General features: G+C 41.9%; 1 protein-coding gene across 1 annotated transcript in view; it reads left to right on the top strand.

The window, feature by feature from the left end:
- Nucleotides 1-457: 457 nt before the first annotated feature.
- LRGUK (leucine rich repeats and guanylate kinase domain containing) overlaps nt 458-15,493 on the top strand; it is a 76,908-nt gene continuing 61,872 nt past the window's right edge. Inside the window, exons 1-7 of the mRNA XM_026648936.2 lie at nt 458-522; nt 2,131-2,238; nt 3,128-3,209; nt 4,421-4,521; nt 5,231-5,312; nt 9,975-10,099; nt 13,602-13,745. Of these exons, the coding sequence (XP_026504721.1) occupies nt 517-522; nt 2,131-2,238; nt 3,128-3,209; nt 4,421-4,521; nt 5,231-5,312; nt 9,975-10,099; nt 13,602-13,745 (648 nt within the window). The 5' untranslated portion in view covers nt 458-516. The remainder of the gene's footprint in view (nt 523-2,130; nt 2,239-3,127; nt 3,210-4,420; nt 4,522-5,230; nt 5,313-9,974; nt 10,100-13,601; nt 13,746-15,493) is intronic.

Here is a 15,493-nt window from a genome sequence, read left to right as displayed (position 1 = left end):
CCTGGCGATGGGAACTACATCGCCCAGCATGCACCGCTTCCCAATGGCTCTCCCTGGCGATGGGAACTACATCGCCCACCATGCACCGCTTCCCAATGGCTCTCCCTGGCGATGGGAACTACATCGCCCAGCATCCGCTTGCTCCCGCTTTCCCAGGAGCCCCCGCGAGCCGGCGCCCCGTTTCCTAAGCAACGGGCTGGTAAACAAGCTGGCGGCAACCGGGCCCCTGCCAGGGGGCAGCCGAGTCTGAAGCACCAGCACACTCGCCCCCCTCCTCCTTCTCCCCCGCCCCCGCCGCTCCCCATGGCCGAGCGGGGGGGCGAGGAGGACGGCACGTGGGGGCTGCCCCCCTCCCCCGCCCAGCTCCTCGGCGGGGTCCCTCTGGGACCGACACCGCCTGGGGAAGGGCCCCGCCTCGGGCAGGCGCAGCTCAGTGGCTGCTACCCGGAGCCGGAGCCGCAGGCGGGGGAGGAGGACTCGGACTCGGAGTCGGACCTGGACCTGGAGCCGCAGCCCATGGAGGTTCAGCTCGGTCCCCGCCCCAGGGCTAAGGGGGGGGGCCGGACCGAGCTCTGCCCTGCCGGCGATGGGGAAGCTCCTTCCTTCTGAACACTCAGCCCGGCTGGGGGCACGCCCCGGCCCACGGGTGTGGGGGCGCCCGGCTCGGGTGGGCAGACTGGGGCCGCTCGGGCTCTCACATCTAGGCAGCGGGGTGGGAGCCGCATCTCCAAAGCCCCCTGTCCACACAGCTATTGGGGGGGGGGCTCTGCCAGCCTGCCTGCATCTGTTGACCGCTGGCTGGGTGGTGGCAGTGCCCTCCTTGGCTAGGGTGACCAGATAGCAAGTGTACAAAATCGAGACAGGGCGTGGGGGGTAATAGGTGCCTATATGTGAAAAAGCCCCCAAAATCTGGACTGTCCCTATAAAATCAGGACTTCTGATCACCCTACACTGCCAGGCAGGGCAGGGGGGGGATCCGATCATGAATTTTCTTGTGATCCCCCGCACCCCCAATGTGTGTCTGTGTCAGACAGAAGGAGGGGTATAGCTGAGGCTGAGTTTATTTCCCTGCCCTCCCTCCCCTGTGTTGCTTCCATCAGTGGGGAGCAGGTGTGTTTTCTTCTGCACCCTACCGGTTGCCTGCCAGAAAGGGGCAGAAAACAGGCTGGCATGCAAATTGCTGAATGAATGCTGCAGAGCAAATGCACCTCAGCATAGCTGTGTGCAGTGCGTGTGCCCAGCCCTGACGTTCAATACGTTCCCAGGAAGGAATGGATTTGTTTCGTTTCATCTGTCTCCAATCTGCCCATCACCAAGGCATTATCACCTCATATTTTTAATCATGTCTTAAATTTCTCTGTAGCACCATCCGCTGTAGTATCTCTGTAGCTCCAATTGCTGTAGGAGGTGCTCGGAGTTGCATTATTACTCTTTGATAAATTATTTATCTTGGTCCCTAGATTTGAGATCATTGTGTGGCTTCTCAACGCTCATAGGAATTTCACAAATCATTGGCTTATTTTCTCATTAAACCTGTGCACTGGTTCACTAGTGCCATCTGTTAACCACCCCCTTTGGCAGAGGACTGGTTGTTTTGTGAAAAGGATTTCACATTACTCAGGCAAAAAAATGTTAAGGGGCCATTGATTCTCGGGATGTATTAATTTTTGATCACCCAACTTGAGATATTTTAGGTCTGATCTGCAGAAGAACTGAGCATTCATAACCCAGTTGACATCTAAGGAAGATGCATGCACTCAGCGCCTCTGCAGATCAAGCCCTTTCTAAAGTTGAGCATCTGAAATGTGAGGTACAGAAAACTAAATGGCCCCTTTTGAAAATGTTGACTTGAGCCTTTTCTATTGCTCATATGAGAGTTTGGAGATAGTGTACAGTATGTTCCAGTGTGTTTTGAATGCTAAAGTTATATCCAATAATATTTTGTTTTTCTGGGTGTATAAAGCTGTTGCAAATGGTGCCACAGCAGGGACATGAGGCTAGAACTAAAACCTGTGTTCTGTTCTGACTTGCATCCCATGCAATCCCAGTGACTTCAGTAGGACTGAACAGTATAGCATTTGGTTTTTTAAATCTATCTAAGAGTGTGTCTGTCCTTCTTGTGTTTTGCAGGAACATTTTGATGGGGTACTGGATGAGGATACGGTGGCTGAGGCCCTGTACAAACTGGGGCGTTCAGCCCCTGGCGCCAAGTTTGTTTACCTTAATCTGTCGCTTTCAGTGAGTACAACCAAAGAACAAACATCTTTCAGCAGAGCCATCATTGTGATCACTGATGTGGTTCTCTGCTCACAAGTAGGGTGACCAGACAACAAGTGTGAAAAATTGGGACGGGGGTGGGGGTAATAGGAGCCTATATAAGAAAAAGATCCAAAAATCGTGTCTGTACCTATAAAATCGGGACATCTGGTCATCCTACTCATAGGGGTCACCCTAAGCTGAGTTTCACTCTTAACAGGCGATGGCCTGCGTGGCAAGATGTGTCCTCTTTTTCAGGAGGCAGGCGTAATCTTTTCACCTTCTGTAGTTGTCACTTCTGTGCCTTATGTGGGGACTTTTGAAAGGCTGTGACTTCACTCCTGGATCAGTCCCTCTTTGTTTTCTATAGGAACAGCTGTAGCTGTAGCTGTCAGGGATTCCTCTTTACTCTGTCTCCAGGGCAACTTCCTACAGTACTCTTGTTCTGCTCAGTCAGAGCAGAGGAGGAGGGGGAGGTGATAATCCCCCTGGAATACAGCCTGTAACATCACTCTGGTGGGAGGCAACTGCTGTTGTCCAAGGAGATTAGCAGAGCTGAGCCCAGTTAAAGATGACTCGCCACAGATTCCTCTTATATGCAGCCTGATTTTGTGGCATTCCCTCTGGATGCAGCCATCTCTCATGACTGCATTTTTTTTTTTCTGCTTTGACTTTTTTCCCCATTTGTGTCTGGTTTGGGCGTGAATAGACCTTGTTTTATGTAATCATATTCTGGTGGGCTCAGATCCCAGCATCCGCGTGAGGAAGCTGTGGATGTCTCATCAACACTTCCTTCTACCACGTCTCCTAAGAGAGCAGGGTGTGGTTACACAGCGAGTTATTAAAGCTTCTTTGCTTTTTATTTTCCCAGGGGCGTAATTTAAGTGACATTCGCATTCTTTCCAGATACATTCACCTAGAGAAGTTGGAGCTTTCATACAATAAAATTAATGGTATGTAGTAAGTACGCTAGTAAACTCTTGGCTTGTAAAATCATTTAAGATGAAAAATACAGTGTTGTGTGTAGCTTTAATATCATATAACCCTGTCCACACATTAATGACATTGCTAATCCAACTCTGTAGAGTGATACAATAGCTGCATCTCCTTGAGAATGATTTACTGATGGTATTCATACAGCTGTACCAGCATATGCTAGGCAACATGAAAGTAAAGATTATTGTCCGGTTTATTATTTGGACATAAAGTGCAAACAACCATGTTAGTGCAAGGTTAAGGTGGAGATCTTACAGCTATTCCAGTCTTGGGGCTTCTCTTCAGCAAAGATTTCCAGCTGAGGCTGAAGTGTACCAAATTGCGTGCTGCTTTTATGATGATCACAATCAGGCCTCATGTCATTTTATTCTGTGTTTGCACAGCACCTAGCACAATGGGGTCCTGGTCCATGATTATTATTAATAATAATAATAATAAGTAAGGCTTGTGCGGTAACCTGCTGCATCATGTAGCCTCTGCCTTAGTACTTATACACTGGGAGAGCTGGAGATCAGTACATCGCTGTGACTGTCACAACCTCACTGTGCCCATTTTAATCCGAGTACCAAGTAGATGCCTGAACTGAATAGGGCCCTTCTCCCAAGAGATAATCACTCCTTTCTTGACCCCTTTAAGATTATGCCTTTTATGAAATAATTACTAAGATCTAAATTCAGGGGGGGAATCGCTTGCTCTGCTATTATGCACATAACTCTTAAAATTGGCTTGAGTGATGCTGTGTGGAAGATGGATTGATTTGTGACTGACCTAAAGGTAAATTTTCAGTCTTGTCTGAGACTAAAGAGCCTAAGTCACTTTTGGAAATGAGATTTAGGCTCATAAATCACTAAGGCTCTTTTGAAAATTTTATCTCTAGGTGGCAAAGTTAAATTAGGATGATAGCAAACGAAACCAATTTTAAAAAAGATTTGATTTAGGAATTGGGCATTTATCTCTGTCTTGAATTGTTCACAAAGTATCTTTTGTGTAGGAAGAGGTGCTAATACATTGAATTACTGCGGGCCAAGCCTTGCTCTATGTCTTGCATGGTTTAAAATTGATTTTTGGTTGCTAGTGGGTGTAATTACCATATTACATTATGACTCCGTAATCTATGTATCCCCCTATGTATTATTTTACTTAATTTGGTGTTTTCCCTTTGTTATAGATCTGTCTTGTGTCAGTCATATGCCTTATTTACTGGAACTTGACGCTTCCAATAATGAACTGACTACATACTTTGATTTCAAGCCACCTAAAAATCTCAAGGTAAGTTGTGAAAAATGTTCTTTGTCAGGTTTGAATTCAAAGAGGCCTTTTAAACATAATTTAGATTCTGTACTAGGCCAGGCAAAGAGAGCAAACTTCCTTTGTCCCCTACACATCCATCTTATTCTGGTTGCCATTTAAAAAAATAATTGCACCTCTCATTTGGTTTCACATTCCTGAACCCCAAACACTATGGGAATGGCATTTTACACAATTCATTGTACTAGTTAAGATTTTGCCAAATGAATCAAATCTTGAATGGAATCAATTCTCACTTTTCAGATTGACTGGTACCAATCAGTACTGTGAAAGATATATGTGACGTATAGCCATATACTGTCCACTTTCTCTGCTATTGTGTTGATATAGTCCACTATGGGTTACAAAGATCTGGATATTGTTTTGAAACACTACCACTATGGATTCCTCTGCTTTCCCTTCCTGATCTCTAATCTTTATGCATCATTGCCAGGACCATTAATATTGTCTGTAGGAGGAACACAGAATAGTTAATGAAGCTTCCAAAATTTGAGTTATGTATCTAATAAAAAACCCTTTTGTTATGTCTCACCACGTATTAATATTAATGACCCTTTTATTTTGTCTACAAACCCCACCACAAGCATAATGGAAAAGCCAGTTAGTTTCACAGGGCAGCTGAAAGTGCTGAAGAAAGGAAAGCAACCTCGTGTGTCCTTTTTCTCTTCAGGAGGTGGATTTTTCATACAATCAAATACCTGAAATGCGAGATCTGTCCGCATACCAGTCACTTACTAAACTCACACTGGACCGTATCCTTTGTGGAAACCACAGCAGGAGAAGGTGGTTTGTTCTTGTTTTTGTGAAGGGCTGTTCATTCTGAATAGCTGCCCATCTTCACTGTGTAGCTTCACTCAACCATACGATTCTGCCTTGAAAATCAAGGTGAAATAGTTTTTAATCTCATGATGAAACTGATTTGAACTTAGTAAAACATTAATATTTATAAAGGCAGGGTGGGTGGGAGTGTTTGTAAAGATCAGATTCTCTGTCAAGGGAAAACAAAAAACCTTCATGCCCTGAAAAGCTAAGAAAGCCGTGAGTCGTACTCCCTAGACATGGCAAAGATGGTAAACAAATGCTCACTGCAGCACTGGGATAAGAAGTGTGATTTTTGGAGTTTACTTTAACTCCTTTGTGCTCAGATTCAGGATTTCCCTAAGCTATAAGTGAGAAGCCGGGAGAGAAAGACGGGTGAATCTCTCCAAAGTTGCCTGTTCTGTACATTTCCTCTAAAGCTCAGATTCTGGCCACAGTCAGGGCAGGATACTGGGCTAAATGGACCATTGGTATGACCCAGTCTGATTGTTCTTATGATACACACCTGTGAAAGAAAGAATTTAATGTTAATATGAATAATAAATAATAATTACTTGAGCCTAGGTATTAATTTAGATGTAATATATGGGCTAAAGATGTTAACATAATCAAGTCACTGTCCAACATTAAACAGTGTTAAACAAGATCCGAGGTTTTGTATACAGAGACCTCAACCTGCTTAGTACCATGGCAAACACACAATTAACAATCCTTTGAACTTTAGAAGGAAAAAGAGTTAACATATTTGAAATGTTAAATATGGCTTTCATTTTAATAATCCCTTATTCCTTTTCACTGGAGAGTTTTTAAAAGAAAAAAACCAACCTTGTTTGACAGTCTCTTAGGTAGATGATAACTGTCCATTTGAGGAAGAGAGAAGTTAGTTGAGACAGACTGGAGCTGTTGCTGCTGCTGCTGTTAAAGTCTGATCCTGTTTCATCCCCGGTGGCGTTTGGGATTCATCTGTAGCTAGCAAAGGTGGTGATGTCATCTGGGTCCCTCTCTCTGGCTAGGCCTGGTCAGGACATCTCTCAGGATTAGGATGTAGAAGTTCCCGGGTCCCAGGAGATGGTGGGGGTGCCAGCGATGATGGTGAAGATTGGACCCGCAGCCAATTTTTCTCCCAAAGTCTCTTCTTTTAAGGACCCCAAAAGGGAGTGGTAGGGGAATAGCCCACCCCCTCTTTATTTTGTCCACCAAGGTCTAGTTTCCAACACACCAATTTTGGTTCACTGATTTTTGGTTGCACACTTTTCTGGTTTACCAAGCATGATCTTAACATAAGGAGACTTTTTTTTTTATTTGGACTAATTCAATCTTTCTGACCTTTTCCCATCAACATTTGTTGTTCTGGGTTATTGTGACATTTTATAAGCTGTCATGTACTTGTTACAATTGAGTCATAATTAGGGTAAATTTGTAGGCCCAATTATTACAACAAGCCTCACTCATGGACCAGGACCCCTTTGTGCTAGGTGCTGGACAAAAATCAGACAAAAAGACAGTCCCTGCCCCAAGGAGCTTACAATCCAAGTATAAGACAAGAGACAATGGATGGATACTGACAGGTGGGGGAGTACAAGGAAACAGACCGTGTTAATCACCATGATTTGAAGTAGTCTCAGCACACCAATGGCTTAACAGTTATCAGGATTTTGTAGGCGTCACAACTCTCCTTTGCTAATGGGCAGGAAGTTCCCTTTAGCATTAAAGGCGGTTCAGCGTTTATGTAGATTTGATTTGATTGAAAATCAAGTTGGCGACAGGTGAGTTGCTTTAATTGAAAAAACATTCTGCTGGGTAACCTCAAAAGTAGCTAAAATGAACTGATTTTCAGGTTCCCACAGAATCTAGGAAAGTTAAGGCTATTAAATGTCAGTGTATAAGATCGTGCTCGTATGTGAGGTAAGACTACATGCAGTGCAAATTGTTCTCAAAAACACATTTCAGTCTGTGAGCACCCATTCTGGTGGAGATCTGATAAGGATGTGTTAGATACTTGTGTTTCTCCACTGTCTGCTTTTCCAAGGCATTTGCTGTGCAGAGCTGCCCTTATTCCTCCTGAAGGCTCTCCTTCTCCTACACTTTTCTAAGGTGTGGCCCACACTTAAAACTTGCATCGGCATTGCTGTGTTGGTCAGGGGTGTGACAAAAACTCCAGTATAGACACAGAAGACACTGTGCTGACAGAAGAGTGCTTCTGTCTGCTTAGCTAATGGGATTCGGAGAGGAGGTGTTCCTACATGGACTGAAAACCTCCTTCTGTTGGAGTACACTGCATTTACACTAGGGGGCTATAGTACCATAGCCATGCCAGTAAGGGGTCTGTAGTGTAGACACAGTCTAAGCTAGTGCTCTATGTTGCTCTCTTGCATTCCCATGTAAGCTTATAAATGCTTACTAAGGCTTAGGAACCTCTTTTCTCCTGCCTTGTAAATTGCATCCTGAGTCTTTGTTCCAGGAGGAGGGGATTGCAGGCTGTATCATTTTGGTTCTTTGTCTTCCATACTCAAGTAACCCTATTACTGAAGGATGTTATTTCAGCATTCTTATTTCTCACAGGGGTGGTTAGCTCATTCTCAGGGTTTTCAGGTTACATTATTGACAAGTTTCACAAGGTGTACAGATGACACAATTCTTGTTGGAGAATGGCACTGAGACGCCATTCAAATTTCCTATTGCAAAGCAAAAATAATGTGACCAGTAAAAAAGGGTCAAGGGTTGTTATCACTGATCTGAATAGGAATTAGGATTTTTCATTTGCTTTGAATGCAGCAGTTCAGTATCTTTATTTGATTCATTTGATTTGTTGCCAGCAATATGGGAAGAACAACTGTGCGTATGAGTGCATCAGGACCATTTGAAATTCAGGACATGAATGCAGAGTTTAAAATGCAACATGGCACCATTCCTAACTTGTGTCAAGCAAAACTCACAGAAGACATGGCAGCCAAAACAAGCTGTTCTTATAGTCTACAAATGAAACAACATTTCTTAAATATCTTACAGTGGTGAAAGTGTTTGGGATGCATTTCTTAGCAGACAGTAACTAAGCGTCTCTTACCATATTTCAATGAGCTGTGATGCAAATGGTAAGGTCATTACAAGTTTTCCTGACAGTTGCACACACAAACATACCTGACAGGATTATAAATTAATCTTCTTAGAGGAAATTGTCTAAAACAGAAAGGAATACAGTTTACTACGGCAGTAATACCTGACCGCGCACTTAATGTAGTGAGTCATTAAGATTCTAAAATCGGTTGTTAGTGCTGACTGATTTTCAGCATCTTATTTGTTTTACTTTACAACCTTTTATTTTACATTTGTAATCTCTTGGACCCTTATAGGCTGGTGTTCTACTTAGTGGCAATCAATGATTGATTGGATCCACTATGACCAATATCAATCATGTGCCCAATGAAGTTTTGCCGTAGACTTCAATAGGAAGAGGAGCAATCCTATTTTGTCATAAAGTCCCTGTCCAACTACCAAGTGTGGTACACTTAATCCTGCCTCAGCACAGGGGGATGGACTAGATGACCTCTTGAGGTCTCTTCCAGCCCTACATTCTATTGTGGTCTGAGTGCACTTTTCAAAACATGTCAAGCAGCCTAGCATAGGCCCTATAAAATGATAGATCCTACTAGGTAGGAATCTAGGCTAGAACATGGTGTTGGGGTTCAGTTATAGTTTGACACTGTCAGTGCAGATTGGGCCAAACCGTGTTAGGGTGTGTGTGGCAAAAACTGGCCAAACCCTGGTCGTTCAGCACAACACACAGTCGACCTATGGAACTCGTTGCCTGGGAATGTTGTGAAGGCCAAAAGTATAACTGGGTTTAAAAAAGAATGAGAGAAGTTCATGGAGGATAGGTCCATCAGCGGCTATTAGCCAAGACGATCAGGGATGCAACCCCATGCTCTGGGTGTCCCTAAACCTCTGACTGCCAGAAGCTGAGACTGGATCACAGGTGATGGATCACTCGATGAATTGCCCTGTTCTGTTCATTCCCTCTGAATCATCTGGCACCAGCCACTGTTGGAAGACAAGATACTGGGCTAGATGGGCCACTGGTCCGACCCAGTATGGCTGTTCTTGTGTTCTTATAACAAGATTGTATTTTCTTTCATTACCCTTGTAGGATAAATGCAGCTCCTCTAATTGCATTTGATTAGAATTATTGGTATGGTTCTGGCAGGGAAAAAATAATCTGATCATTTGTCTACAGGCATCTAAGGTTTGAAACATATAGTAAAGTATGGTCCCTGCCTCAAAGAATTTATAATCTTGAGTCCTCGCTCCTGCAACTGACTTGACATGTGTGGAGCCCCATTGACTTCAATGGACCTCCCAACAGGTGTAAAGAACTGCCCACGTGCATGCAGTTGCAGGATTGGGGCTCGGGCTTGAGAGACAAGATGTAAATGGTGGTTGAAACAAATAAGTTACAGTGGAAGGAGGAAGACAGGGTATTAGTAAAATGAACGTCTGTGTATGAGAAAGAGAGAGACCCACCTGCTAACTTAGTTCTAAATATTGCTATGATTTTTTTGTATGTGATTATTTTCCTTAAGTGCAACACTGATGCATAGATAATAATATAGAGGAGATCAAAGGGCTAGAGAAGTGCCATAGTCTGAGTTTTCTTAGCTTGGCACACAACAGGATCACTACAATCAGTGGTTTGAAAAACTTACCTGTCAAAATACTCTGTCTGGTAAGTGATGAGTTAATTTTTTTAATAAAAGCTCTCTTCTTTAAATGGCCTTGTTCAGCTCCTTAAGAAATGTATTTATGATAAGTCGTCTGGTTTCCATAGGTGTGTTTATAGTGGACACAAGTAAACTTTGGTTGAAATTTTGCTTTTGTACTATATACTGTTTTAGTAATGTCCTATCTCATTTTCTCTTTGGTAACCCTTTTAAAAGTTAAAAATATCAACAGTGTGTGGGCCCTAAATATAATGTTTGAAAGAATCAAAACTTTATTTTGAAAGAATCAGATGCGTATAGAAGAAATTAATTAATTAATTAATGAAAACAGCGATGTTTTTAAATAGACCTTCCCTTGCAAAGTTGTTTTGGTTTACAGTAGCACTGTGCTAGGATATGAGGGTGAAAGGGAAACTGCCCAGCCTATATTTATTTTCCAAGATGAGTAAAATTCAGTAAGTTAATAACGTCAGTTATAGAAGGAAACTTATTTTGAGGCTCTTGAAGTCAGAGTGGCAGCATGGCCCAATTAATAGGTCATGGGCCTTATTTCAGGATATGTTGGTTCTGTTCCTGACTCTGACACTATGTGGTTCACTTATCACAGAATCATAGAATATCAGAGTTGGAAGGGACCTCAGGAGATCATCTAGTCCAACCCCCTGCTCAAAGCAGGACCAATCCCCAACTAAATCACACTTACCTCAGTGTGCCCTTGTGTCTCAGTTTCCCCTTCTGTAAAATGGGGATAATACCTAGCCTTATTTGTAAAGCCCTTTGTGATTCTTTAGTGAAAATTACTACGTAAATGCCAAGTAGTAATAGCTGTAAGTGGTGTTAGAAACATAGGTAAGAATATTTTTAAATATGGGGGGGAGGGATAGCTCAGTGGTTTGAGCATTGGCCTGCTAAACCCAGGGTTGTGAGTTCAATCCTTGACGGGGCCACTTAGGGATCTGGGGCAAAAATCAGTACTTGGTCCTGCTAGTGAAGGCAGGGGACTGGACTCAATGACCTTTCAAGGTCCCTTCCAGTTCTAGGAGATAGGATATCTCCATTAATTTATTTATTTATTTATGAGCTGAAAGTGTGCTTTTAAGTCATTGTAAAAGCACAAAGTACATTTTTCCACCTCTTCATTTAATTTTCTTTGTAATTATGATCTTTAAAATAATGTAACTGATATCTAAAAGAATTTGATCTGAAAATACATATGTACATGCTTAAGTTTATACACATTAAGAGCAAATAAATACGTAAGTGCGTCATGTAAAGCAAGTTCTTTATTTTTATGTCCATAACATTTTTAATTTTTTTATTCTGTGCTAAAGTACAAAATGGCACTGTAGTATAGAAAAGAATAGTTAAGTCTTACATAAGTCAAATGCAATTGTTCCTTTCACTTCTTTAACTGATTAGCTTATTTTAATATGCACTAAAATGTATTCATTTTTAATAGTGGACAAAGTAATGAGCACTCTTGTATTTCAGGCATACCATTCTTCGCAAATCCCTCAGTGCCAATGAATCTGGAGCTCTGGCTCTCAGTGAAAGTAGAAAAGATTGATTCAGATTGAGAAAAATCGTATATTAAAATCACTGAAATTAATTATAAACTTGTTGAAAATTAAATTTTCAGAAAGATCTCTTTTCTCTTTACACAGTTTTAAAAATACTTATTCATCCTTTTCTTTAAGTAGAAACAGAGCAAGTCACCTAACTTCTCTGTTTCTGTTTCCCCATCTGTACAAGGGGCTAATAACACTTATATCTTATTAGTTGTATTTGAAAATGTTTTGAAGGTGAGAACTGCTATGAAACTGCAAAGCATTATTAATATGACCACGTTCTGTATTTTTGTATTTCCATGCTACTGTGACTGCTCACATAAAGAGTTCTCTTTTTTCTTTAATCAGCAAAGTAGGTAGTCACATAAAAATGATATAAATAGTGAAATTTCAATGTAGCGTCTTCTTTTACAAATTCAATTAAGATGCAAATAGACTGTACGTGGCAGAAAAGGGTTATTTTTTCCCTTTGATTCAGCTTTCTTTCCCTTTCCATCTTGAGCTCTTTCGGAAAGAAAATAGAAAGGTCTCAAGTTCAGAGGAAGGAGCGTAATTGTAAATACTGCTTAGATACGCCAAAGAGCCCATATTCTGCCCTTGTTTGCAAAAAATAATGAGTAGTGCTGTAATGAACTGGATGCTGAGGAAGTTTACACTTTCCAAAAGAGGATTCCCCACACAAATCTCTTTGGTGCACAGAATTTTGTGTGCACTATTTGCACAGCACTTTGCAACTACAACTCTTAGCTGTACCTTATTGAACAGAAGTCTCATGAGGAAGAGGAAGGGAAGAGAGAGTCTCCTTGCTATTAATAGCCCGATCAAAGATTTAAAAGTCAGGAAAAATGTCAAGGGCAGACAACCGGATCAACATCGCAATCCGTTTATTTATTTATTTCTCTAGTTCCTAAATATTTATTAATAGCATTTGAAGTTCCCAAATAGCTTTCAGCATAAAGTGACACCGGTGGAATGAGATGCGTAGCTTTCAAGGTTATGATTACAGATTGTGTCAGGTGGAGAGCCCATCTCGGTAGCAACAGTAATTGGGGCCCAAGATTAACGCACAAGCTAGCATGCTATACCATGCTAGGAGTTGGTAATAGGGATGGCTGTATGATTGATTGGGCTTCAAGAAATGAAACTACCTGGAACCTACTCAGAAACATGTGACCTTTTCATCTCTTCTTCTCTCCTGGAGAAAGGGGAATCTGGCCTTGTGTGGTGTACAGAGAAAAGCTACTTTAGGGGGCCCCAAAAGCACCGAGCAATCCCAACTACCAGATTCTGATATGCTTCCTTACAATAATTTCAGTGGTGGTATTCATGGAGTAAGATACTACCTAAACTAGAGGTTTCCTTAGGATAACACCCACTGAGGTGAATAGGATAAGTTGACACATCAGAGAGCTATTGTTTCGGGTTGCCTGCAGACTCAGGAAAATAACAGTCTATTGGTTTATGTACAGTTTACATTTTGATCTTTTTGCATCCATATAGGTAACAAACATAATTTGTAATAGATGAAAGCTTGGCTTCTGGGCACAATTCTACAGTGGTGATGGGATTCTGTAGCCACTTCCATGGCTATGAAATTGCAGAGAAAATCAGGGCCCTGTTTATTTTACTGACACGCAGCACCAACATGCATGCTACTTAAGGTAGTGCACTGAAGATAAACCAGTCAGGATTTGTTACTTCTTGAGCAGAATGAGAAATTATAAACTGGCATCTCAAGATGAGGATCGGGTTAATATGAGGGACAATGTTACTTTCATGCAATGCTAATGTATACAAGACCTAGGAGAAGAGAAATGGTATTTAAAGTGAACACAGAAATTACCCATTTAGACACTAGGATGCTGTTCTTCATCAGAAACATTTTTTTCACCTATGAAAGCTTGTAAGGACTTATTATATACTTTGGATTGATTTTCAGTGCTCTAACCAGATTGAGAAGATAACTGGTTTGGAGGACCTGAAAGTCCTCCAGAACTTGGACTTGTCCAGTAATAAAATCAGTAGCTTAGAAGGTTTGGAGGAGCATGATCTACTAGAAGTGATCAACCTAGAAAATAATCAGGTAACATCCTGCATACTAATCTGAATTGTTTTTAGCTTTACTGTCTCTTTCTGAAATTCAGCTCTTCGAAGTTCAAGTCAAAAATCCCATAACACTACAAGAAAGAAATGGCTTTCACTTTATAACCCATTCTTCCACCCTTACTTATGTTGAGGAGCACCTTACTCCCTGCTCTTGTTTAATTGCTTGGACTAATTTCTATTTATGTGGGTAACTCTTAGGGAGCATTTAGTGCTCATGATTGTGAAGGATGGACACATTCCCTAGAGTGGATACCACAGGGATATCACATTGCAGGGAATGGCTGCATAGGCGCTGACTCTGTGGGCGCTACGGGAATGGAGCACTCACAGAAAAAAATAGTGGCAGCTCAGCACCCACTGGCAGCCCAGATCAGCTCCGCCCCCCCACCCAGCACCTCCTGCCCACCGTGATCAGCTGTTCAGTGGTGTGCAGGAGGCACTGTGGGGGAGGATTGGGGATGGGAAGAGGCGGGATGGGGGTAGGGCTTGGGGGAAGTGGTGGAGTGGGGGCAGGGCCTGGGGTGGAGTGGTGGTCCAGCACCCCCCAGGGAAATCACAAATTCAGCGCCTCTGAATGGCTGTGCTGCCTTCTTCCATCCAGCTGTGCCAGAGAACCTCTACTTATACCTTAGCTACTCCAGCCCCAACAGATGTTGCCAATGTCCCTCAATCCTGCAACATGCAGGAGGTCGGACTGGATGATCATGATGATCCCTTCTGACCTTAAAATATGTGAGCTTCTCCTTGGGCCTCTGTCAGAGAATACCAGTCATGCATACCGTAAAATGGCTTTCGTTATACAGATAAATGGATCAGACCATCCAGCTCTTTTATATCTGTAATCTTAAAAAGGATTTGAACCCTGGGTCCTATAGGCAACGGTTAATCCATTAACCCAGCAGATCACAGAGACACTAAGGTCTTTAATTTCAGAAAAGACCCTCGGTGGATGAAGTAATATATTTTATTGGACCATCTTCTGTTGATGAATTCAATAAATAATACTACCTAACCCACTTTGTCTCTCTAATATCCTGTGACCAACACAGCTACAACACTGCCTACCTCAATGGATAAGTCATTCTCCTATCAAAGCCAAGACTTTGTGGTTATGATCTTAACCCACCTGAAATTATGAATTTTAAAAACGTAGGCAAATAAAAAGCAACAATAAAAACTGTAAATTGAAATATTCAGATTATTCTCCCAATTTTCAGGATACACCTACAAGTGTTAACGTAACCATTGTGAATTCTCTTTATAGCATCATATTCAGGTCAACATTTAAAGACACGTCAGTGTTTAAAATCACACAAGGCAGGATGCTAACTATAGTATGGGCATCATTAGCATTAATAATGCAGCCTCCGTTGCCTCATGTAGTTTTCTTTGTTCTCTATAGCAGGCAGAAGTTATTAATTCTGCCTCATCAACATTTGGTTTATGTCCTCTTTTAATGAAATATTACTGAACTGAGCAATGAATTGCCATCTTTCCAATATCTCCTTCTCTAGAGAGACTTTGGTAAAATCTAAAATTTCATTTACCTGAAAATGTTGCATTAAACTATTCAGTGTTCAATCAATATCTTAGGTGGCTGGTGTTCTATTTTTGACAATGGCATTAGAGTCAATGTATTTGATTAAAAATTCCAAACCATGTGACCTACTACTGCAGAGCAGAGTTTCTCTGTTATCACAAATGATCACACTGGATTTCATCTTC

This window comes from Terrapene carolina, unplaced genomic scaffold (assembly GCF_002925995.2).
Source record: "Terrapene carolina triunguis isolate 2854851 unplaced genomic scaffold, T_m_triunguis-2.0 Scaffold68, whole genome shotgun sequence".
In the NCBI taxonomy this organism is placed as follows: domain Eukaryota; kingdom Metazoa; phylum Chordata; order Testudines; family Emydidae; genus Terrapene; species Terrapene triunguis.
The sequence above is the reverse complement of the archived record's forward strand: the minus strand, read 5'-3'. Positions and strand labels throughout refer to the sequence as shown.